The sequence below is a fragment of the Eschrichtius robustus genome, chromosome 6 (genome assembly GCF_028021215.1).
Source record: "Eschrichtius robustus isolate mEscRob2 chromosome 6, mEscRob2.pri, whole genome shotgun sequence".
NCBI lineage: Eukaryota > Metazoa > Chordata > Mammalia > Artiodactyla > Eschrichtiidae > Eschrichtius > Eschrichtius robustus.
Window position 1 is genome coordinate 77,119,967 of NC_090829.1, and position 26,618 is coordinate 77,146,584.

The following is a 26,618-nucleotide window of genomic DNA, read 5'->3' on the forward strand; positions in this document are numbered from 1 at the left end:
CTAGGTTAAGGAGATAAAAGGATTAAAATCACCCCCAGAAAAGATTTCCCAACATTTATGCCACTATTCCCACGGTTCCCAAACTGTATGTCCACTGTACCCTGGAGCGCCACAGCAAATTCATAGGGGTTCAATTGGATATTTAAATTTTTGAGGGAAATACATCAATGCTTGACATCTGTCAGACAGACCACATGAGCAACCAGCACAAGATTTTAATAGTTCTTTAATGCTGATTACAGCATTAAATCACACTTCATTCCTTTCGATGACATCATATCTTTGCAAAACTAGATTTGGGGCAGTTGCTATGAAAAAAGCAAGCACAGCACAAAAATAAATATAGAACGGGAAATGAAAGTAATATTCAAACTGATTCCAAGTTCTGAGAAGTTGTGCGGTGCCCAACAAGGGCATCTATCTCAGTAGTAAGTAACCATAGTTATTTAAGAATGAAATAAAAATACTCTTCTTTCAATTTATGTGTATTACTTCTTCAAATGGTTACTACATTGTTAGGATATAAGTACTTATTAAGTTTTTTGGACCTAAATATTTAATGAACAGATCTACGAAGTCCTTGTTTGGCCTAAGAATACCACGGAAAAATTAGTGAGATGTTAAAGAAGCATGAACTGAGAAAGTTCAGGAACCTCTGCACTACACAACCACTTTCTTTTATATAATGAGAGTCTCTGGAAGGAGAGGATTATGAGGAGCACATACTCAGTGGAACCAGAGTTACACTCAACCAGGTATAAACCAACAACTGACACAGGGACACTTCTCACATTACATTTAAAGAAGCTATGCCCAAAGTTCAAACTTTAACCTGAATGTTAAAAAAACCAACATAATAAATCTAGATCCTTTCATCTTCAGCCTGGAGGATGGATGGTCCAATGTGGAAAAGGTTGAAGGAGATGTTAAATCCAAAGGTGAGGGACGAAAAGACAGAGACCAGAGGGAAGCTCATTGATTTAACTGGACTGGATCAATTCTAGTTAGAAATCACAGAAAAGCCCAATTGCAAGTCAAGGCTATGAAGCCTGCAGTGCTGAGCCAGGCCACAGATAAGGCTGAGGCTCTCTGGCCCCACAGGGAGAAGGGTAACCTCAAAATATTCAAGCTTGAGAGGGAAGAAAAAAGATAACTGAGAGAAGAGTTTGGATCAAAAAGCAATCAGGGCCTTCCATGTTGACAGAATAAAAGCTTGAAGATAAATGGGCCTCTTCACGTCACAACATGTTTTATTTGTGGCCGGAAAGAGCATCCGGCCCACCTATCAAAATGAGTTAACCCCACCCAAGGCCTCAGGAACACAAAGATGTGGCATCAGCCGAAGAGACAGAGGAAGACATACAGGTAGCTCTGTTACCATGAACTGAAGGAGGAATTTACATATATGAAGACCCCCTAGGGCTAAAGGATAAGGTTCTGTGGGGAATTTGGATGCCCAGCATCTCACTTTCTTAATATTGTCAGATGGTTTGAACCACATAACACCAGGCTTAGGGAATAAGCCTGGATGTCAGCAGGCTCACTAAATGGAGAGGACATCCGTGAGCAGCACACACAGGAGAAACTCATGTGCTGACCTGATGCAGAAAGAGGTATGGGGACAGCAGCTGATGACACCAAGAACTACATCCCCGCCAGGTGCTCTCAGTGGGCTCCTCCTGCTTGAGAGCTGGCGCCTGCACATCCAGGGGTCAGGGCCAAAGCAAGAAGAGTCCTCAATCAATAAGAACTGCTGCAGCAAGAGCTCACATCCGTTTGCCTCTCTCCTGCTGCCCCTTCAGCTTCTGCAGGTGCCCTGGATGCTGAGTGGATCTTTCACTACTCTCCTTGACTGACCTTATTCCATTTCACCTTCTTGGCCGTTATCTACCTTCCTTGTCCCAACCCCTTGATGTCCTGAATGTGGCTTGGGGGTGCACTCTGACCTGGCCACCCTCTCTTGGTCATTCTATAAACTTTGAGAATTTCTTGACCTTTAAATCTTACTTGTGTTTCCTCAATCCCAGTTTCTCATCCTCAGCCCAGCTTCCAGAATAATACTCCTATCTGAAGACAGAGTGGCAGAAGAGGGAGTGCAATAGGGGCAGCTCCAAGAAAAAGAACAGGATATGGTCCTGGAGGCTTAATCTCCAGGGGAAGAAGCACTCTGAGGATGACCCTCCCCACCAGCTCTTCACCAAGCCAATTGTGATAAAGGATAAATCAGTGGAAGTCGAAACTCCCTCTACTAGGGAGGGAAAAGATTTGGCAGGGCCAGCCAAGACAGCTCTCTCTGGGGAAGAATATTTGCCAAATATCCAATTTAAAGAAGTTGAAGGCTCTGAGAAAATTCAAACAAAACTTTTCTCCTTTCAAAAATCCTCTCTACAGACCAGGAGAGGAAACAAATCATATTTAAGAGTAGTTGTTATATATAGATTATGGCACCCCAAAATTGTTGACTGCACTTTCTTGGGAAGCCTATAAATATTTGGCAGGTCCTATAAAAGTATGAACTAAGGATACTATAACTGGCTCAGAATTTATCCTGTACAGCTCACCTAGAGACTGGCAAAACTGGGAGTTTGTCATTGCTGAATTTCTAATGGCTGGGTACAGATATCAGCCAATGACAATTTATTCTGAATTCTGTGTGTCACGTGTGAAAACAGGGATTTCCTCCCCACCCACCCCCCACCCCCCAAGGCAATCTTTACAGGACTGCCAGAGCTGAGATAGGCAGAGGACCACCCTTCCCTAAAGAACATTCTCAAAGAGACCTTGCAGACTTTCAAAATGATAATCATCCATTTCAGCACCTTCAGTCTCCAGTGGAGAAACTCAGGCCCAGGGAGGTGAGTGTCCTGCCCAAGATCACAGAGGAGGCCAGCACAGAGCTAAAAGCAGCACACAGCTCTCCCAACCCCAGACAGGGACATGCCCCTCTGTACCACACTGCAGCCATAACTGTGCCACATGCCAGCCAGAAGACTTGTGAAGGTCTCTACTGACATCCAAAGCTGGGTTGACTTCCACTGATCACACTTTTGGGGAAGTCCTCCGGCACCCCCCAAAAAAGATCATCATATATAAATTTCATTTCAAGGACTGAGCAGTGCCTGGAAAGTGCAGCCTCAACCACAGAATACACATGACATGCAAGGCAAGGGGCTGCAGAAGATTAAACCACCCTGAAGTCGAGGATGAAAAACATAGGGTTAAAAGTCCTGACACTTGAAGAGATAAATTGCTTCCTTTATTCTTAACCTCTACAAAGGCTCTCCAGGAATTCACAGGCTCTCCCATTTAAGCTGATGTATGGGGAAATCAAACTGAATCCAACAGCCCAGAAATGGAAAAGTCCCACAGAACAAAGCCTCAGGAGTACATATATTGAGGGAACTGGAAGGAATGAATAAAGTGTGCACCTGGATGCAGAACCATTTAAACGCAGAAGAACTGAAAAGTCTTGGCATGGAAAAAAGCGACACCCACCAGAGTGCTTGCAGAGCCCTAAAAGGATTGGCTTTCTGCTCTACTTTAGAGGGATTTAGAGTTGGATTTGATGATGCCACCCCTGCCGTCAGATCCTGCCAAATCTACAGTTCTATGGCCCTAGGGCCTGGGAAACCTAAGGTAGCACATGATTGCACACTTGGCCATGGGTCTCTCACAGAGGACCTAGGGGATGTGCCTTGGTCTCTGTCATGAGGAAAACTAAAACCTAAGGGGAAATCACAAACATGCTTATTCAATACCTACTGTGGTGCTAGATGGAATAATTAGGGTGTTCTGAAAAAAGTCTCAGTCAGAGAATTACCTCTATGCATAACAAATCAAATAAATCTTCTAAAAAACTCGGTAGAACAACTGAATGGCTGTAAGAGCTTAGCAACTGGGCCAGACCAGAGGGAAGACCTTAGGTGATCTCCTCTTGGATTCAAGACACACACTGGGTGGCATCAGGAGCAGGGCAGAGGAAGCATTCTGGCTAACAGTCAGCAGACTTCTGTGAGCCCTGCACTCCTCCAGCAGCCCAGTTGTCCCAGCTCAAAAATCAGACATTACAATCAGATTCTATGAGAATTACAGAGCACTAAGTTGTATAACCAAGCCTGAAGTGTGCCTCTGCTAGAAGTGATGCACTATGGAGTCTGTTGGGAAATGCTAAAAATCATTTCTGTTATCAATTTATGTAAAAGTTTTTGGCGAATAGAATTCAAATCCCACCTCCCTCCCCAAAAAGTAATTGTAACACCAGATAATATGGAAATCTAGCATTTTTACTCTTTGGCATGAGGAATTCACCAGGCTTCTTTTTAAAGTTCCAGAGGTCCTGAGGTTAATGGTTAACTAAATGAGCTAAGATATTTGCCATAATCCCACTAATTAAAGAGCTACATTCAGCAAGACTATAGGCAATAAACTCCTAGAGAAACTTTGGCTAGACCTACTGATAATCATAACCCACAAAGTTTATCTTAAAGTTACTAAGTGCTAATCAGGACATCCAGAATTTCAGGTTATAGGAAAAGAATACACAACCATTCTTAGGGAGACTTTATCACACACTCACAAAGCTCCTACTGCCAAGATACTAATTAGTTCATCGGTGGACAGTACAGTCTAAACCACCCTGCTGTTCACAGGTCAGTAAATCAATGGTTCCAACTGTGGGAAAGATAGTCTGAAGGTCCCTGGTCTGGTGTCTGGACTCAGGCACAATGTGGTAAGGCTGGCTGTCTGGGCACCATGAATCCAGGGGCTACCTGTTATGAAAGGCCTGAGAGGTACATTACGAGGATCCACCAAAGCCTGCAGGGAAGCATCAGGGCTGAGGCGGAAAAGAAAACTATCCCAGAGCTCTCTGATGCTTCAACACAGTTGGGTGGAGAATGATAGCATGTTCTCCATTTGTTTCCAGAGGCTTCTGCAACCTTTTAAATAAAGCAGTAATAGGAAGATGGGGCATAGAAGAGGAAATGGTACCACAGCTAATGCTGAAAAGACCCAAGCCTCTTGTATGCAGCCATCTCTACCCAGTCCCAAGTTTTCCTGTTGCCTAGGAACAGTCACAAAACATGCTGGGAAGGGTAGCTTAAGTATCCAGGTGCAGGCTCTGTGGGTTCCCTAGACCAATTCTTGACCCAAACCTGACTTTACTCGTCTATCTGAGCTTACATTTGGCTAGAGGCCTAGGGATTTCCCCATTTTGCACATGTCAGACACTCTCCCTGGGAAGGAAAAAGAATTAATTTGACACAAACAATCAATCCCACTGGAATGTTTGTGCACACCAAGCCAAGCAGAAATGGATCCTAAAAGGAGCACTTCTGGGAGGTGACGGGAATTTTAATGCTGAAAAATGATACTGTGTCAAGAACCTAGTATGATGGAAGAAGCACACACATTTGTATCCAAAGCATGAGCAACACCACACACATGCACATTGCACATATATGCACACAGGCATGCACACTCACCATCCTCATGGGAAAAGACGTCTGGGTATATAATTGTCCAGGCTTCCATCACTTTGTTTATGTTTTGTATTCAAAATGTTTTAAGAGGTTGAAGAATAGAGCAGTGCTAAACCCCTTTAAAGTAGAAAGCTAGAGTAGCTTGTGAAATATTCCTATGATTCCAATGTGATCCCTGTGATGCCAGGCTTGGTGAAAGCACCCACAACCTCTAATCCCCCATAATCTCACACAACCCTCTGCCTTTGCCCACCCTTCTCCCTTTGCCAGGAATTTCCTCCCGACCCTGTCACTCTGGATAATGAGCGCATCTTCCAAATGCCATTCAAGCATCTCCTACTCTATGACCACCACCACACCTGCCAAAATAGGCTTCACCACTGCCCTGTTTATGTCCCTGGATTCTACTAGTGTAGTCATATTATATACTTGGAATGTTTCGATGTACTTTTAAAAAAAACTAATTTGTTTCCCTCTGTCAAAATATGAGTTCTCTGAAGGTGTAAAGAATGTGAGGGAAAGGAGATGGAGTTCTGGGTAGAAGGAAATGTAGAAGAAAGCCAAGACAGCAGTTCAATTACCCAGTGCCTCCTCTTGAGATGATGTGGTTGGGCTGGGTTTGCACATGTCCTAGGAAATGAAGATTTTGGATTGCTTTCACCATCTTCTCTAGGTGACTCAAAAGAAGAAAAGGTCAAGAACATGAGCTGGCAGGAAGATCATTAAATTAGTCCTCATGCCTTGAGAGAACTGGTAGAGCAGCTCTGATGGAGCCCTGGTGAGGGCATTCTCTAGGGTGTTTAGACACATCCCTAATGACAGACTTGGGGTCCAAAGGAACAGGCTGAGAAGTGTAGGCTTTTCAACACAGACCCAGAAGTCCCAGAAACCTGGCCCTTCTTTCAAAAGGTTCTAAGGGCCAAAATAGTTTGTCGCTACTGCTGACCATCAGGATGATTCTCCTCAAGGGAATTAAGAGCCCTTGATCACCAAGCAAGGATGTGGGGTCACCTATGAGCTCTGGCACCAGGGGTCTGACCAAGCTGACTACAGCTGCTCAGACCAAAGGCCTCAGAAGGATGGAAAGTCTTCAGAGAACCAACCACAGCATAAAGGTCCTGAGACCACTTACCACGGGGTTTCTATCCCTGCTGGCTTTACTGTTGTCCAGTTAGCTCAGAATGTTGAAGATGGATGATACATTTGAGACTACCTAGCTCACCTCCCTCATTGTCTAAGAGAGGGAAAGGGGTTTACCAACCTCATCAATCAGAAAACTGTGCTCCTGATGCCCAGCGCCCCGCTCTTTCCACTTGAACCCAACCAGCTGGCACCATCATTTGCCTGCTTCTTTGGTTTTCTTCTGTACTTTCCTGGCCCACCTGGTTTGCCAGTATCCCAGTTTCTGCCACCTTCACAGGGAGCAGGGCTCTCATTTTCCCTGGTCAAATGAGAAACACTGCTCATAGCTACTAGGGCTACTTGAGTCCCAGAGCCCTGGAGTGAGAGCAGTATGTAAAACACAGAAGTCCTCCTGTGTAAAAGAAGTGGAAGAGGACTTCCCTGGTGGCGCAGTGGTTAAGAATCCGCCTGCCAATGCAGGGGACATGGGTTCGAGCCGTGGTCCAGGAAGATCCCACATGCCGTGGAGCAACTAAGCCCGTGCGCCACAACTACTGAGCCCACATGCCATAACTACTGAAGCCCGTGCGCCTAGAGCCCATGTTCCGCAACAAGAGAAGCCACCACAATGAGAAGCCCGCACATCGCAATGAAGAGCAGCCCCCGTTCACCGCAACTAGAGAAAGCCTGCGTGCAGCAATGAAGACACAACGCAGCCAAAAATAAATAAATAAATTTATTTAAAAAAAAAAAAAGAAGAAGTGGAAGAATTTTGGTTAAAAATAACAGCAGGCAGTGGTTGGGAGTCTGCCTGCCAATGCAGGGGACGCGTGTTCGAGCCCTGGTCTGGGAGGATCCCACATGCCGCGGAGCGACTGGGCCCGTGAGCCACAACTGCTGAGCCTGCGCGTCTGGAGCCTGTGCTCCGCAACAAGAGAGGCCGCGATGGTGAGAGGCCTGCGCACCGCGATGAAGAGTGGCCCCCGCTTGCCGCAACTAGAGAAAGCCCTTGCACAGAAACGAAGACCCAACACAGCTAAAAATAAATAAATAAATAAATAAATAATAAAAATAAAGGAATTCCTTTAAAAAAAAAAAAACAAAACAGCAGGGCTTCCCTGGTGGCGCAGTGGTTGGGAGTCTGCCTGCCAATGCAGGAGACACGGGTTCGAGCCCTGGTCTGGGAAGATCCCGCATGCCGCGGAGCAGCTCGGCCCGTGAGCCACAATTGCTGGGCCTGCGCGTCTGGAGCCTGTGCTCGGCAGCGAGAGGCCGCGATAGTGAGAGGCCCGCGCACCGCGATGAAGAGTGGCCCCCGCTTGCCACAACTAGAGAAGGCCCTCGCACAGAAACGAAGACCCAACACAGCCATACATACATACATACATAAAAAGAATGTAAGCAGACAAGAATAGCATTAAAAAAATAAAAAATTTTTTAAAAAATTAAAAAAAAAAAATAATAACAGCAAATAAACAGCTCCACCACAAAAGAAGCAGAGCAATAGCCCTAAGCTGGACTTCATTTTTCTATTTTTTTATTATCTATTTCAATTGATCTTATTTAACACATCCTTTCTATAGAATACATGTTCATGAAAACCTAGGCTGATGTTAAAGGAATTAGCTTTATTGGAAAAAGCAAAACTGACTAGAACTGGTCATTTTAGGAGGCTGAAGAGACTTGGAAAGGAGATCCTAGCAAGGTAAGAGGGAACCCAGACCCATTAGAGGCCCCTAACTCAAACATTAGTCATATTCACCAGACAGAAACGCAGGCGTCAGCAGTGCAGCTCTGTAAGTAATCCATCACCACCCATCGCCCTCCTAAAGCTGGGAGCTCCTTGAAGACAGAGACTGCGCCATGTTCCCCTCTGGACCACAGTGCATGGGATGTAAGAAGTGCTCACCAAATGCCTGCTGGAAGAATCAACAATGCCGCACTCTCACATGCTTACATGCACATAAATGCATACATGTATGTAGACAGAATCCCAATGAAGGCAGTCTTAGAAGCCCCATTTCTAAACCTTTTTTCCCCAAAGTTATTGTTTTAACTAGGATAACACTGTTTAAAAATACAATGTATTTTTCTCTCTTGCGTGTCCTTACATACATTTAACCTCCCCCTTACTCTGTCAGAAGCATCTACTTGCCTCAGGGAAGATCAGGATAGTTTTAGTAGCAAGCAAAGAGAAAGCATCCACGTTCAGCTGTTGACATCCTGGATAGGAATTTTTTTAGTGTGCAGCTTGAATTCTCAACACATTCTTGAGGTGGGGGAATCAACACATCAAGCTCCAAAATGGGTGTACTTGACCACAGAGATCATTCTAAACCAAAGGTAAAGAGTACTCAAGATGCCACATTAGGGAGATCCTTGCTACAAGAGAAGGAGAAGAAGCCCTCTCCCTCAAGCATCAGGAGAATGTGGCAAAAATCCAGTCTAGGAGATGGGACACCAGGGTCCCAGCTTCCTCCTATCTACCACCTCAAGGCCCAACCAGGGTTTGGGGTGAAGGGGGCAGCTTTAGAATATAACATCTCAATAGGTGTGAAAGCACCTGAGAACCCTAAGGCCACTCCTGAGGAGGCCGCAGGCCTCTAGGTCAACAGCTGCCATTCAGTCCCATATCCTGATCCACATGGTGTGGAGGTGACAGGATGAAAACACAGCACTGGCCAAGTGGGTATCTAGTTAGGCAAGCCAGGCATAGAGGTTCTGTCTTTTCATAGTTGGCACTGAGTAAGCTAGGGATCTATATATTTCTTCATCCCCTGATGATGGTACTCAGAGATGCTTAGAGAGCCACTGACTAGGCAGAGGCCTGGGGTCAGGACTAGGAGGCTGCCATGCGCAGGTACTTTGACCCCACAGGCAAATAGTCAAGACATGAATGTTAGTGCTGGGTATCAGCACAATACCCCAGAAAGCAAGACACTAGTACAGGGATCAGATCAGACCAGACCAGCCCCCATGAAGCAAAGATCAGGGGAATCCAACCATCATGCCATGGCTCCAAGCACCCCTCTCCCCCTGCCCCCGCCACTATCACCACAAGTTCACAGGTGCACCTCTACACACCCAGACCCAGAGAAGTGGGAAAACAGAAGAAAATTGCAGTGAATGAGAAATTTACCTGAAAGAAACAGTCATCCAAAAAGACCAATCAGTGGGGAGAAAAAAAAAGCACACATGACATACTATAAACTAGCCAAGTTGGGCTGGAGGGAGATTAGCTCCACATTAGAAAATTTTAAAAGCTACATTTTCTTTGCACGTCTGGGTGATAAAGAGTGTGCAACTGAGCTGCAGTGTCACCCATCAGAGAGAAACCCACAGCTATTCTGGGCAGTTAGATGAACCACTCTTCCACTCTCACACACGTCGCTTTTCCAAAAGCAAATGGAACATATCATGAAACGTTTCACTCCATCTCTAGTGCTACCAATTTCCTACCAGACATGAAAAAATGTACAGCCTCAAACGCGGTACGGCTGTCACTCCCATCCGAGTACCCTAGCTCAGCTTTCAACCACACTCAATACTAAGGGAGACCCCAGAGAAAGGCAGCAAACAAAAACCCTTTTCATTGAGTCAGCAATTTTATTTGTCCAAAGCATTTTCCTTCTATTATCTCACTTTATCTCATACTACTCCTATGATGTATGGCAGGGCAAGTATGTTTACCTCTTTCTTCAGATGAGGAAAGACAGGTTCCATCTGTAAAAACAGACATTTTAACTGGCTTAGCCAAGTCACAGAGATAATTAGTGGTGGGCAGAATTGGAAACCGAGGTCTCCCAAATCACATTGTTGAATTCTTCTAGCCAAACACAGACTATGGCTTTTGCACACACAACCTAAAGCACTTCCATACCTGTGGTATTGGAATTAACTTTCACTCAAACCCACAAAACACATGTGGCTTTTTTTGTCTAATTGTGACTGCAAATCTGGCTCCTAAGTCACTTAAAGGCATACAGCAAAAAAAGCCAAGAATGGCCTCTACCATTTATTTAAATGTCATTAATAAAAGCGTCTGTAAACATTGCACAGAAAATTAGCCTCCAGAGAACAGGACTGGCTGTTCTCCCTCCCTCCTGAGGATAAAAGCAGAAGAAACACCTTGATCCTATGACTGTCTCACAGTCACCTTTGAAAACGATCAAATAATGGGTGACCATTCTTGCTACTCTTTGGACCAAATAATGTCCCAGAACAAACACTGGTCCTCAGAAAAGCTGGTTTATAAATGTCCATCATTAGGAGAATGGTTAAATAAAATGTGGCACATCCACACAACAGAATGTAACACAACTCTCCAAACAAATGAGGTAGAACATATGCACTGATGTGGAAAAATGTCCATGATTATAAAGTGATAAAAACAAATTGCAGAATAACAGGTATAGCATAATTCTCTTTTTTGTTAAAATATTAAAGAAATCTATGCATTTGTATAAACACATATTTGTATATGTAACAAGTACATACGTCCATTGAATTTATCTTAACATCAGGGAAAAGGAGGGAGAAAGAGCATTCACTTTTAACCATAGATCCTGTACTTCCATTTTGTGTAACTATTTCTTACAACAGTAAGTGTCAATGCCTTTACCCCTCCAGACAAGCAACAAATCCTCTGTCTTCTTACGTTACCACATGTAAAGGGTACTGGCTTATGAATGACTCAGTTGCTCAATAGATAACGTGTATACTGATATAACATACATTTAAATTAATTGGGGAAAATGGTTTCATTTAGGAAAAAGTCTAAATGTCTAAATAAATGTTCTATGATGTATAAGAAAATCAAATCTCTCTAAATGAAACCTTATTTACCAGTTACTTAAATTATCTTTTAGCTTATAGACAATAAACACATATTAAATGAATCAATGAATGAGTGAAATTCCCTTTCTGATTGACTTCCAATTAGCCATTTTTTCCTATACCAGTCTCCCCCTAACCCAACAAGACCATAAACTCTTCAGGAACAAGGACCATTTGTTATCCACCTTTAGCAGCCCCCTTAGTATCTGGCATAACACTGGGCACATTGCAGACACTCGGTCAATATTGATTAGTTGGTCCATTTGAATGTTTGAACTTCCCTATGTGGATTTTTGCAAAAGAAGGGTGCTTCTTTAGTTTTCCAGTGCCTATGGAATATTTGTAAACAAGCAATAAAAGGGATCCCCTCTAATTAATCCAGAATAAACAAGAGTTTTTCGCTATATTTCACAGTAAATATTGATTTCATAGGTCTTTTTGTTTAAGGTAGAACTGCCTGTCCACAAAAAAAAAAAAAAGATTCATTTCCTTAGCATAATGTTTAATTATAAAACTCTCAATGACCTACACACCAATAAATAGCTCTCTAAAAAAAAAATGTCACGGCAACAAATACTAATCAAGCAAGTATCTGCAAGGCACTAAATTCAGTGTTGAGAAGAAGACAGACAATTCCAAAGCAAAAGGTACAGCCTACTTGGGGAAACCAGACATGACCACTTTCCAAGGTAGGGCTTCCAAAATGTCTTGGAGTCATCAATGTTGAGTAAAGTTCTGGTAAGAGACTAGTGTCCAAACAAGTCTGGTGCACAACTCACCTCCACCTTGGACCTCTCATCCAAGTCACCAAATAAGGACTCAAGAATCCTCTGTTTTCACCTCTACTCCAGAGGCTCCAGGGCTGAGCAAGATGCAGAAGTCTGAACACCTAGCCCACTCTGAACTCAACTAGACAGATCATTCTTTAATGCAATTCTCACTCATTCTCCAGAGAATGGATCCAATCCGTCTCCTCTCTTCGCAGGATCTCAGCACCCCTCAGTCCTTCAGATGACCTTGGTTCCCAATCCCAGAGAAGACTGAGGTCAGTTTTCTTAATGAGCTTAATAAGGGCTCTACCATCTGACCTATACACGTGACCTGAAAACCACCTGGTCTTTCCCCATAGCCACAGAGGAAGAAGTACCCCTCCATCCCAGAGATAACCTCTTCGCCTGGGAATTCTCATCCTTTGCTGACTTTTGAAGAAGCTGGTGCCCATTCTGGTACCCCACCCCCACACATACCACCTTCTATCACCTTCAGTGTCTACCACTACTTCCTCCCATGATTTTTGCAAACATTCAAAGATTTTTCTCTCTCTTTAAAAAACAAAACAAAACTTCACTGGACCTGATAACCTTTAAAAAAATTTTATTGAAGTATAATTTGCATGCATAAAATTGCACATATATCTACAACTCACTGAAAGTGCACAAACAGATCTCACCTATCATCAAGAAACAGAAGAGTACCAGTACTCCCAAAATACCCCTTCAACTACCATCGTATTAGTCTCCTTACTTTTATTACCAAACCTCTTCAACAGTGGTCTATTCTCGTTTTCATCACCTCCTCCTCTATTTCAGCATAAGCATCCCCTCTTCAGTGAATCCTCGCCACACGCATGCAGGTGAGGTTGTTGATCTTTCATTATGTTCTCAATGTACAGCATGCAATCCTTTGTTTGTGTGTCAGGCAACCCCACCAGACTGTTACTCTCCATGTGGGAAAGATGATTTCTAACTTGCTGGTGTAGCCCCAGTGCCTGGCACTTATTAGGTTCACAGCTGGTGTCTGATACTTGAATGAATGAATGCAAGCATGAATGAAGAGATCCACTCACTTAAATCTAGTGTTCGCTGAAATTGATCAGTCTTTGTCCAGTTCTCATCAAAAGTAATCATGATATTTAGCTGTCAAAACTCAATGGCTAGGACCATGAAGAATGACTAGAAAATTATACTGTTCCAATAGTTGGTTAAGCATTCTATTTATATCCAAGTATTTGAGCCTGTTATGTGCCAGTGGACTGGGATACAGAGAAGAGACAACATCTTGCACCCACCCTACAAATTAAAGCTGTGACATCACTCCCAATGGCATTCTGTCCTTCCATGGCCACAGACCCAACATGCAGTCCTGCCAATCTTTTCCCCTAACTGCTCCTAGAGATACTCCTCCCTCTCCCCACAATCTCCTTTCCAGGAGAATAAGAAGTCAGAGACAGGAATCCCCCAGGAGCCCCAGACCCCTCCCCCAGTCCCCTTTTGTCACATCCAATTAACCATCTGCCAGCCTCCTGGGTCTCCCTCTAGGCCCACTGTCCAGCTGCCAACTGAACACTGTGTTTCCCCACCCCCATTCCCCATAGATGTCCATTGTCCCCAGGCTGCAGGGTAAGAGTGTAAAAGGCAAGGGGTGGAGGCACATTCCCAGACCCTGTCTGCCATACCCTGGAATAACTGTAACTGCAAGCTTAAAAATCACATCCCTACCTAACTATGCACAAGGAAGGGAGGAAGGGAGGAAAGAAGGAAGGAAGCAAGGGAAGGAGGAAGGGAGGGAGGAAAGATGGGGAGGGTATCGCAGGGGAGGGGAGTGGAGAGGAGGAAGCAAGCTACTGAAGCATAATTTTCATGATTTGGAAAATCTAACTAGTAATATGATCATATATATAATATATACAATATAGTTTTACTACTAATATTATATATAGTCATATTCTATTACTAGTAATATCATCCCATTTCTATTACTATTTACAATATGAATATAACTATCACAATCTATAACTACCAAATCAAGTGATCCTGATAGGTAAGATTTTTTTTTTACCCATTTTACTCATGAGGAAACTGAAGCTCAGAGAGGCTGTACCTTGCACAAGGTCACACAGCTAGTAAGTTCCTGTTCTAAGACTCTATGATTCTGAAACTGAGCCATACCTAAGGAAACTCCCACCTCCTCCTGCTCTAGGAAATATAAACCCAGTCCCCCACAGCCCACCTTTTGGTAACAGGAGCCCCCGGATTCCTACTTCCATCCCCTAGAGGGCCATATAAGATGCCTCACTTGATGACAGTTCTTGGGTTTGCCCCTAAAATGAGAGCTGAAGGGAGTACTTTGGGGCCAAAGGAATGGGTGTGCTCATTGGCATCTTTCCTCTGGTGTGAAGGGTTCCTCTTCATGGAGAAAAATGGGAAAAAGGCTCCTCCATGACCCCTGGTCTGCTTCCTCTTTCTTCTAGAACCTCTAGAGGCATTAAGGAAACCGAAAATTCAAGAACAGGTCCATCCCTCACAGAGACAGTGCCCGATGGCCAGGCATGACCCCTCCTCAGAAGGCTGCCCCTACACATTCTTGTCTGAGCCCTCCTCCTTCTGTCCTGTCCTCACTCACCCTCCACCCCACCCCCCAACTTGCCTTTCTGACTCACACTCTGTAGGAAGTGATTCTGCAGACCCCTCTACAGCCTGAAGCAAATCCCACCCCAGCCTGCAAAAGGAAGCCACTAGCACTTCTAAAAGGATTGCTATTTTGGGACCTCCCAGCCTTGCTTTCTAGCTTCTCTGTCCAAGGGGCCTTCTAGAGCCACACCAACCCAGCTCACCCATTTCACAGCTGCCTTCAGCTTGAACTATCCGCCCCAAGCACAGGACCACAAGCCCCCGAGTCTCCAAGCCAGCTGATGCTCTCTGTGCTGGGGCTGTTGACCAAGCACATTGTGCCCTCAGCAGAACTGCTGGCCAGCCTGCTACTTTACTGAAGTCCGCCTTCCCCCAGTCTCCTCCTCTGGCCAAGGCTCACCCCCCAGCTACCTGGAGATCCACCCTTACAGGCTCATCCAGGATCTTCTTCCTTCAACTGCTCCTCTTTTCTAAATATTCATTCCCTTCCCCAAGCCTGCCTTCTCCCTCCTCCCCACCCGTAGGTATTCACAGATCTTCCCTACCTAAAAAAATCCTCCCCTCAACTCTGCTACCCATCTCCAACTACCTTATTATTTTTAACCTTCCCTTCACAGCCAAACCTTTCCAAAGAATCATCTATATGCACTCCCACCACTTCCTCCCCATCCACTCACTCCCCATTTCCCTTGAAATTTGAATTCCACCTCCCATACACAAGTGAAACTGTTATTTCAAAGGTTACCAGTGATCTTCCAGTTTCCAGAACCCACAGGGTTTGCTCCGTCCCCCTCTCCCTCAGCCTCTCTGCAGCATTAGACCCTATTGATGACCAGACTGTTTCCAAGCCCTGCTCTCTCCTGGTGCTCCTCCAGCCCTTCACGTGAGTCTACAGCTCTGTCCTTGGCCCTCTGCCCTTAAGTCTCTATAGGTTTTTCATTTATTATCTCATCTATTCTGATAGCTCCAGACACAACTTCTTACGGATATCTCCCAAATCTATATTTCAGTCTCTGGCCTCCCTCCAAAGCTCCAGACTCCCTCTGCTATCTGCCTACTGAATCAACACCTCCCTAAGCTATTTCACTGACACCTGAAAAGCAACATGTCCCAAAGTAAATTCCCAAATCCTGCCTCTCCTCCTGCCTCCCCACAGCTGCTCCTCTTCTTCCTTAACTCCTAATTTTCATTTAAGGTACTTCCATCCTCCCCAGTCACCCAGCTCTAAGAGTTGGAGTAATCTTTGAGTCCTGACTCTTCCTTAACACCTCTACATCCAAGTTACCAAGTCCTATAGACGCTACATCCACGAGCTCCCTCATATCCATCCCCTCCTCCCCATTTCCACTGTGCCATCTCAAGTTCAGGCCCTCCTAACCTATCACAGTGGTCTCCCAATCCAACCCTGGCTAGCAGTTCCTCCCCCATTCCAACTGACCCTCTGCAGGGCTGCCAGATTTATCTTCCTCATCATGTCACCACCCCATTCAGAAACTTTTAGTGGCTCCTGAAAGCTAACTGCAGAAAGACCAAACTCCTTGGCCTGCCATTCGAAGCCCTTGATTATCTAGGAGTCCAATAAATGTTTAATAAATGAAGCAGTCAATCAACTTGGTCCCTACCCCCTTCTGATTTTTATCTCCCATTGATCCTCCACCTGAATCCTCTAAGTCACACAAACTGGACCACTTACTGCCCCCAAATATGCCATGGATGGTCGTGCCTTTTTCTAACACTGTTCCAATACCTTCTGTCTTCCCCATCCAAATCCTACCCATCCTTCAGGTCTCAGCTCGAGAAGTAGCTACTTCCTTGAGAACACAGTTCACTTGTCACTTTTCACTCTCCTTGTTTATCCCTCATATCTGTGTTTTCTAGCTTATAACCAGGTCCCTTCTAATAAGCCAAGGGACTGAAGGGGAAGAGACGAAGCTAATTCTCCAACAGTTTCTTCTTTACTTCCCTGTATTAATTCCTCTGTTCTCCCAGCTAATTCTTTCTGTTCCCTCACTCCTCAGCAGACACGATTTCAAGCAGCTCTATTGATCCAACAGCCCTGTGGCTGTCAATCATTTCCTAGTTATTTTGCTGCCAGTCATTCACACTCAAAGGCGTGGCAGGAGGAGTCTGAACTGCACGCAGACAGAGGAGGAGCGGGAAGGGACTGATTCATTGCACCCACCTGAGGCTCAGTGGAAGCAAGAACCCCATTCTCGCTGGGCTCCTCCAGATGGCATGGGGCCATGTGGGCCAGGGTCTGGGGAACTGGCATTTATATACTTTTGTGGAGGAGGAGAGAACAGGAGTGCCCTGATTTGTTGTAAGGAGGGTGCCCCATCCAGTCCCCTTGGGAAACCAAATTGAGAAGGATTGAAAAATGTCCCATGAAGGTCAGATTAAATAAGATAATACTTGTCAGAGGTGGTACTTAGAGTAATAGAATGTTTGATTTGGAAGGAACTATCTACACATATTTGGATAGAATTGTACAACTTATAAAGACCTTTCACACACGGTATCTTATTTGAGTCTCTCAACAGCCCTATAAGGAAACTGGGTGGCGGGGCGCATTACCCTCATCTTACACAGATGTTACTCACTTGCCCATGTCATGCAGATAAGTAGAGAGCAAAGGGGAGGGTTCACCTCCTGCTCTCTTGCCTGACCTTTCTGGCCTCTTTCACAGGCTTTTTCTCCCTTTCCCACCCCTTAAATTCAAGTGCTCCCTGAGGGGGTATTGTAATTATATTCATTTTCCTTCCTGCTCTATATTCTTTCTTGCAATGATTTTATACACTCCCAGAGCACAGTACATGGCTGCACTAGGAACTCGATAAATATTTGTCAAATGATTAAATTAATGAATGAAAAAGAGCTGAGGCCCAGACCCCAGCCTTCTGATTCCACCCAGGCTCCTGCACACCATCGTGACGCCTCTCCAGCACCCCTCCCACCCCGTGTCAAAAACCCTGCACAGTACCCCTTCTGGAGATTCCCTCAGCCTCTGTGCCATCACATTCACTTAATAATAAAAACAACAGGAACAGCTAGTATTTCTTGTGCTCCTAATGTGGGTCAGAAACCACTAGATGCTTTTTACACGTTTTTCCTATTTAATCCTCTCAACCTGTGAAACAAGCATCCTTGGTCCCATTTTGCAGAAGACTGAGGATGACATAGATTATATAATTTACCCAAGATTCTGCCCCTGGTTAGTGCTGAGCCTATCTGATCCAAAGCCCATGGTCTTCTGGCTATAACCAGGGTTTCTCAGCCTCAGCACCACTGACATTTGGAGGCTGAAGAATTCCTGTCCTGTGCATTATAACATGTTTAGCAGCACCCTAGACCTCTACCCACTAGATGCCAGTACAACCCCCTCCCTGAGTTGACAACCCCAAAAAATGTCTCCAGACATTGCCAAATGTTTCTTGGAGGACAAAACTGCCTCCCGTTGAGAACCACTAGACTATACCATACTGCCCAACTCCAGAAGTAAACTACCAAGTTCCAGAACCAGAAAGAACTTGGAAAAGTAAAAGTGTTCATTCTCCAACGTCTAAAAAGGACCTCTAGTTCACCTGTTCTAGTGTTTTATTGACACCGACAGTCAGGAATATTTTTTGTCACTTCTCACCTAATTTCTTTCTGTAGCTTCAGTTTATTCCAACACCTCTTCCATCCCCAAGGGATTATCAAATACAATTGGACAGAATGTGCCAATAATTGAGTTATTGATGATTGGTGGCACAAGGATAAAGCAAGGCTCCCCAAATATTATGGAGGTGTACCTAAATGTTGTTGATATGTTCTAAAATATATTAATGTAGAAATAGCCTTCCCTCTTCAGAACAACAAAGTCCTCTCAATACTCCATCAAAAGTTCTTGGGAAATGGCGTGACCAAAAGCCCAAATCACGATGGGTGTAAGTGGAGGAGAATCAAGAAGGAATGGTAAATACTGACTTAAGTGTTATGTTTACATTCTGGAGCATCAAACGCAACATCAAAAAGAGATGTTTTCCTTTGCTGCAAAAGAGAGCTCAGGAGGTAAAAGACTCTACCCCTTTTAGGTGCCTGGCAATGCCCAGACAGGGTGGTGATATTTACTCAAAAAACTGCACACCAACATAGGTTGTTATTCCAAGTCAGCTCTGGACCTGACAATGTCCAGTTCTCTGTCTAGGTGGGATGGGGTTTTTGTCTGAGAGAAAAGTCTAAAGAGTTGTACACTGAATACCAATATATCACCACCTAAATTCTGCAACTGCTTATATTTTGCTGTGTTTGCTTTATCTATACAGGGGGGAGACGGTTTGTTTTGGTTTGATTTTGGTGAATCACAAGCTTTTTAAAAGATCTTTTAAAGAACAAATCACTTCATTGTATGAAAAGGATAAAAACAATACAATACCTCTGATGAAGTGAGACAATGAGTATAGACAAGTGAGTGTTTAAGGAATTCAGAGGAGAGAGTTGGTCTTGTGAGCTATGAAAGCTTCCAGAAGAATGTGGTGTTAAAGTCTTGAAGAATAAGTTGCATTTGTAGAGTAGGGGTGAAGGGGTGGATGATTCAAAGGGAACATGAGTCAAAGTGCCCTTGGACGGTGAGAAGAGCAGGCTGGCTCTGAGGTGTGAAGGACAGACTTGACCCTGAAGGCACCAGAAAGTCACTGTAGGTTCATAAACCAGGTGTGACGAAAGTAGTTCAATCTCCTTTAGGAAATGCAATCTGCCTGCAGATGCCAATTGGAGTGGGGGTGAGAGAGCAGATTCCAAGGGCCAAGAATAAAGGCTAGTGAGTCTATGAGCACCATAATGGGTCTCCTGGCCTAGGGCAGAGGCCCTGAGGGTGAACAGCATGGGCTCACTGTGAAAGACAATAGAGTTTGTTAGAAGAGTGAGGTTCCTCAGAGACAATAGCAAGGTGCTAAATATCATGACTAGGAAAGGGAAGGCGCCACTTATAGGATTAAGGAAGACAAGAGGAGAAGCTAGTTTAGGGACTTGGAAAGACAGAGTTGAGTTTGAGGCTGACCAAAGTCCAAGTAACAGCAAACAGTCCAGTTAAAAATGTCTGGACTCACAAACCAAAGCTCAACAGAAAAAAGATATTTCCACATCAATCTCATTAAATTTATCCTCTGAATTTTCTTCCTTTGAGTCTTATAGAAGATTTCTCCTCTGCTCACCAAAGTCAAGATTTTACTTTCGCTTGGGAACCTCCTCTTGTCTCACCTCTTCAGGTATCTAACTCAAAAATCAACCAAGCATCTTCAGTTCTTCCTGCCCACAATCTCTCTCCCTTCCACATCCAAACCTGTTCTGACTCTCCGACCAAAAAATGAAAACCCCTTTTCTTGGTACTAACATGCCATCTGACTAGCACCCAAACTCTTTTTCCTTTCACTGGTAAACTCTGCAAGTAATTGATTCCTACCCAACACCCCAAATCCCTACTCTGAATGCCTCTTCTAATACTGTGCTCCCAAGAGCTCATAGTGGCTTTCTTTTTATCACATCCAGTGACACTTACCCAGCACTCCTCTTATTCAACCTGTCTGCAGCCTGTCATCACATCAGAACCCACGCTGACTCCCTGGGGTCTCCAGGATCAAGTCTCCTTTGCTGCCACTTCCTAAACAAGGGTTTCTCCCCCAAATTCTAACTTTAGCCCTCTCCTCTTCCCTCCACCCCCTCCCTCTGAGGGCTGATGCATTCACAAAGCTTCAGCTGCAGCGAGCCTTGATTCAGGAGGCTTCCAAGGCCACAATGCCAGCCCTAACCTCCCACCTGTGCTCCTGTCTGGAGTCCCATATCTCCCACAAACCAACTCCACCTGGATGCTCCTCAGTCACCTCTAATTTTCCACATCCAAAGCTAACAGCATTCTCCGCCCTGCAAAACCAGCTCCTGTCCTCAACCAGAGTGCTTCAGTCAGGACACTGTTGGTCCTCTACGCTTTTAACCCAGCTACTCCCATTTTCTCGAGGGCTTAATTTTCTTTCCCCCCTACAACTAGTTTGTCAACAAACACCCACATTTCTGCCTTTGACAATGTCTCTCAGAGTGGTCTCTGAGTCCCCATCCTTTCTGCCACCAACCCAGACCAAGCCCCTCTCCCTCAGTTCCAGATCACTTTTGCATTTGGATCCTTTCTCTCTCTTTCCACTTCATCTATCATATGACCCCCAGATTAACCTTTCCAAATACCACTTTCTTCAGGACATGCCCTTGCTCAGGAGCCTAAAGTGACTCCCTATCAGTCCTGAATCAAATCCAATCTCCTCTCTTGGGCTCCCAAGATTCTCCCTATCTGGCCTTGCCCTACTTACCCAACCCTGTTTCCCATTCCTCCCTACCCTACACCTTCTACTCAGTCTTCCCAGGATCCTCAATGTCAATGCCTCAACCTCCCTGAGCTTTTGCCCATGATCCTCTTCCCACCCTCCATCTCCCCTTCAAGGGCTACCCTCAGTTCCACTCCTCTGTAGTTCTGCCAATTTTCTATCTTATAGCACCATAATGTTCAGCAAGTAATTAATCTCTAATTGAGCAGTAATTGTCAATCTTCTTTTAAAAACTCTTGGAGGGTAGAAACCAATATTTCTTTTGTATCCCATAGCACCCTGGACAGCAGAAGGGTCCTAGTAGAAGCTGAAAAGCCCTTGTTGGTTTTCTATTCCAATTGATTTCTATTCCCAGTTCTGAGTTCCCATATTTCCCCTCCTCTGCCTCATAACCATGATCAATAAAATTATTGTGACACACTCTCCCAGGCCTGGATCAGAGAATTCCCAGAAAGACAACACAGAATACACCAGTCTATAAGAATAATGGTGGGGGCAGGGGGTGTGCATGTGTGTTTCTTTCTGTCCGTGTACATGTATGGATGTAGGATTTGGGGAATGTCAAAATAACTGAAATACCAAAATAATCAGAAGAGGACAAGTAAAGAACCAAAATGACAGAGTTATTCGAAACATGCCTAATGAGAGGCACAGTATGCCAGAGTTTTGACAAAGCAATTGCCAGTCTGGTCTTTGTGTATGCAAAATTATCCACCAGAAAGTAGGGGGTAACCCTGGCACTAGGGACTTTGAAAATGTGTTTGAAGCTTTTTCAATTGTTCAACTAAATAAATTTATAATCTGTCCAGCCTACCAGGTGTAGTGCTATGTTCCATAAAGATGGGGACTCAGAAGGAGACGGTTAAGAAATATGGCCTTTTCCAGGTTTAAGAATCCCCAGCAAAAGCCCAGGCTAGAGACTGGAAGGGGATAAGATCAGGAAGCAGAGCACAGAGGACCACTCAGGGTGGGTGGTGGTCCTAGACCCTACCACAAACAGTCTGCACCCCCTCTTACAACTTGTTACAGGTCGTCAGTCATTTCCAGCCTTATGCATTGAAGATTTCACCCTTCTCTGATTCAAAGTGCACCTCAGACCTAGGCCCCCCTCAACAAGGCTGCCTGAGGAGGAAGAATATCCCCAACAGGATTCCACAGGAGAGGGACCCAGTCTGCTATTTACTCTGTGATTTGAGCCAGGGCTAGACAATGTAAGCCCCATGTTGTGTTTTGAAAGGCCCTGGGAAAAGTAACACATTGGACCATTATAGGCCATTAACACCATTAACACTGTGTGAATTCATTTGTCAGAAATTAGCAAGCCTCCAGAAACTGAGATCTGCTCCAAGGGCCTGAGACAGAGAATAGACAGGATCTAGTGTTTGGATGGTAGAAAAGGGGAAGGAGGAGTGGATGCCAAAAGATAAAAGTGGGTCCAGAAAGGGAAGGTGGGAAAGCTCACACTTCAAGAGTTTTCCCCAGAGCTAAGAAAAGGCAGAGTTTTGTGCCAGATGGGAGGCAAAGGGTGGATGGTAGGGGTGTCAATGAAGACGTCCTGGCGAATGTTTCCAGGTATCACTTAGCCCCCAGAACCTCTCCCCTAGGTAATAAACTAAGGTTATCAGGTCAGGCACCTCTTTAGAATTCATGCTTTGGTTCCTGGGCTGTGTGAGTGAGTGAGTGAGTGAGTGAATGAGTGAGTGTGTGTGTGTGTGTGTGTGTGTGTGTGTGTGTGTGTGTGTGTGTGAGAGAGTATGTGAGAGAGAGAGAAAGGGGGGGATGGGGAAGGTGTATGTTAGAATCCACATCTGGGGAAAAGGAAGGAGGGAGGCAAGGCTGAGCCCTGAGAAGCAGGATAGGATAACAGGGGCTCCCTCTGCTTTCTCCAGATCCTGGCATCAGCTCCTATCCTCCAGCTCTTTCCTCTTCAGACCAACTAGAAAATGAACATATGGGCTGACCAAGTCTTGACTTCTAAAGCCACAAGTCTCCCCAAAAAAGCACCCCACGCCTTCCCTCAGATGACCTCCAGGGCAAGGCAATGAGGTTAGGAAACAGATGGGTGCACAGGGAATCTTCAAAGCCAACCTGCTCTTTGACCCCATCAGTTCACGTCCTCCAATCCAATTTACAGAAAGAGGGGAGATGCCCAGGGTCCCCATAACTTACTGGACTCTTTGGGAAAAAGATTCCAGACCACATGGTTCCAGACATGGAAGATGGGGAGCACTACCTAAAGAGTTGGTGGAAGCCACAGGTAAAGAGGAGATGGAGAAACCCTGGTCATCAGAGAAACAGGGCCACAGGTGGTGGCAGATGAGGGTGGTCGGTTCTGCTCTGGGAAAGGGGCTGTGTAGCCAAGGAACAGGAGGATCTATAGACCTGGGGGCTGGGAGGTGGCAGGGGCCGAAAACAGCTGTTAAGGCAGATCTGGGGGGGGCGGCGCTCTACATACCACAAGCAAGCAAAGATTCAGTGGGTGTGTGTGAGGGGGACGCTAACTCACACTTCCAGGAATGAGTGATTCTTATGAAAAGCTCCTCCGTTCCCAGAACTGGAGAAGAGGAGGACAAGGAGGAGGTCCCAGGCGCCCACCGCCCTCCCTGCCGGGTCTGCCTCTCAAGTCTGAGACGCTGGCTCCCCACACGCACCAGGCACTACAGTCCTCGGTCCGCCCCGCTCCCGACTGTCAGTCTGCAGCCTGCGCGACTCCCGGTCCCCACTGTCCCTCTTTGCACATCGGGGCCGGGGGCCGCCGGCCGGAGAAGGGGTGCCGGCCCAGGGCGGCGGGAGCCGGGCTGACAGGCGCTGGGGGGAGGGGGGGAGCCGAGGGAGGGGCGGGGGACGCCGGTAGCGGGAGCGGCGCACTGCAAAGTGATCCAACATCGCCCCATCCCCGCGCTCCGGCAGAAGGCGGCCCGAGGGGACCGCCTCTCGCCTCCCCAACACAGACTCCCGCAAGTGGGGTGAACGCCGAGGGGCGCCGAGCTCCCAGCCCCCACCCCTCCCCAAAATGCAACCCTCATTGCCATAACAACAAGAATCTCGGCCACTCCAGCCCCGGCGACGAGGGGGACTGCACCCCAACACGCACACGCCAGCAACAGCCCTCCTTCCCCAAACTTGTCCAAGACGCCGCATCCAGGGCAGCAGCCCCCCTCCCCAACCCCCCGAGCCCTGCCCAACTTACCTGTCCGGAAAAAGGCGTCCACGTCCGAGTCGGCGGCTCCTCCTTCCTCCGCTGCCCCCTCCGGGGGGTTCATGACTGGGGGAGGGCGTCCGCGGGCAGCCGGGGGCCGGCGAAGCCTGGGGCCGAGGGCTGCTCGGCGCCCTGTGGGCGGAGGGCGCGGGGCACAGCGGCCGCGGCCGCAGACCCGGAGGACACCGGGCTTCAAGGGCGGGCGGCCGGCCGGCGCGGCAGGGCTAGGGCAGAGGACGCCGAGGCTCCCTCAGGCAGAGGCGCGCGGAGGGCTGGGGGTGCCTGCCGCCGGCTCCCCCATGGTCCCCCTTCTCCGGGGGCGCTGGCCGCCTGCGGTCTGGCCGGGGCCGGGGTACGAGCTGCCTGGGCGCCTGCTCTTCCTCAGCAGCGGCAGCTGGCTCTCCTCCTCGCCCGTCTGCCTGTCTCTATTGTTCAGCCCTGCTAGGCTCTCCTCTTTATTTTTCCTCCTCCCTCCCACCCTCCCTGTCTCTCTACCTCCTCCCTCCCTCGCTCGACCGCCCGCTCGCTCTCAGCCTCCCTCCCTCGCTCGCTCTCTGGCTCCCCCTCTGGCTCCCTCCGCCGCCGCCGCCGCCGCCGCCGCCGCCGCCGCCTCGCAACTCCTCCCCCGGCTCCCGCTCCTCCGTCCCAGCCAACAATGACCCGGGCAGCGCCGAGCTCAACTAAAGCTCCGGCCCGGGCCGGGGGCTCACCGCGGCCCCCCGGCGGCGCGGACGCCTCCCTCCCCCGCCTCCCCACGCCGGCCTCTCCGGGAGCCAAGCCCGGGCCCCGAGCTATTGTTCGCTGCTGTGCTAGGCCGGCTTCCTGAGCCCCGCAGGAAAAGCGCCGGCGAAGGAGGCGGCCGGGGAGGGGGCGGGGCCGCCGGGCGAGTCCCGGGCCACCGGGCGCACGCCGGGCTCGCCGTGGGGGCTCTGGCGCCCCAGCCCTGCGCGCTCAGCCTCGCCCCTCGCGCGGTCCGGGCTCCGGGCCCGGCGGCCGCCTCCTCCACCCCACCCCTTTCCCAGGTGTGTGAGGGCCCGCCCCCCCCAAGCTGCGTGTCCCCCAAGCTGGGCTGATCCGTCCCTAGAGGCTGGACTTTTCCCCTCTCCTTCCCGACAGGCTCTCTCCAGTCTCCTTCACCTCCCGAGCCTTTCGCATTTCCGCACCAACTCTCCTTAGTTCCTTTCTTTTTTAGCTTTTCTCTTCCTTTTTCCCCTTTTCAGCGCCCCTTTAAACATCTCTGCCTGTCGCTGTGACTCTTTGTCCAGTTCATTCCTATTGCGATGTGTCCCTATCTTTCCCTCTGTGACTCTCTTCTGTCTCTCATTTGTCTCTGTCCTGCCTCGGTACTTGGCCCGTATCTCAGCGCTCCTCTTGGACAGCTGTCAAAACTCCCTAATCCCCAGGGCCTTCTCTGTTTTGTTCTTCTCCCTCTTGTGAATGGAAAGATCCAGTTGGCCAGGAGAAAGGAGGTGTTACAGCAAGCTGAATTTCAATTAAAGTGGGGTGTGGGGCTGGGGAGGAATGGGGAAGACCTCAAAAAAGAAAGCAGATGCTGTATGGGGTAATTAATGCAGTGATTGCATTGTGCCAATTGGTTTTTTAAGCAATAATTAAACAGTAATTAGCCAGTATTCTGTTTATAGTCCTAGTGACTGCGAAGCTTACAAAACAGAGGCTCTTTAAACCTGAGTACTTAATGTGGTGTGTTGGGGGCTGTTGCTGCTGCCTCATCCAGCCAGATGGAGAGGCTGTGGCCTGACCTAGTGTGTTAAAACACACCTCACAGGAAAACCAGGTCCTAGTGTAAAACTGACGGCTTGCTACCCACCAGCCAGATTCTCCTGGATCTATCTTCGCTGACCACCTACTTGGCTCCATCTCTCTCCAGGTCAAAGCACCTGGAACCTTTCCAGATCTATTAACCGGCTAACTCTAACAGGAAACATCATTAATTAAATATGTTTTTAGTGAACGCTTTCTGGTTCCCTGTACTCCTTACTTTCTTTACTGAATGTCACAATTTTTTTTCACCCATTGAAAAAAACAAGTACAGTTGCCTGTCTCCAATCTTGGCTACATGTATCAGACCCTGTTTCTTAAAAATTAATAGAGACTGTGACATCACAAGTTCATTGCCATGAGATCTAATTCATCTGGTCCTAATAGCCTGAACTGCCTTAAAGTAGCCAGATGCTCCCTTTCTTACCACCTTCCCTGACAA

The 26,618-nt window shown here is 46.9% G+C and overlaps 1 protein-coding gene across 4 annotated transcripts in view; it reads right to left on the bottom strand.

The window, feature by feature from the left end:
• LOC137766390 (kalirin) overlaps window positions 1-24,810 on the bottom strand; it is a 469,434-nt gene extending 444,624 nt beyond the window's left edge. For all 4 annotated transcript variants that reach the window (XM_068546591.1, XM_068546590.1, XM_068546593.1 and 1 more), the window contains exon 1: window positions 24,389-24,810. In XM_068546591.1, the coding sequence (XP_068402692.1) occupies window positions 24,389-24,461 (73 nt within the window). In that variant the 5' untranslated portion in view covers window positions 24,462-24,810. The remainder of the gene's footprint in view (window positions 1-24,388) is intronic.
• Window positions 24,811-26,618: the final 1,808 nt, after the last annotated feature.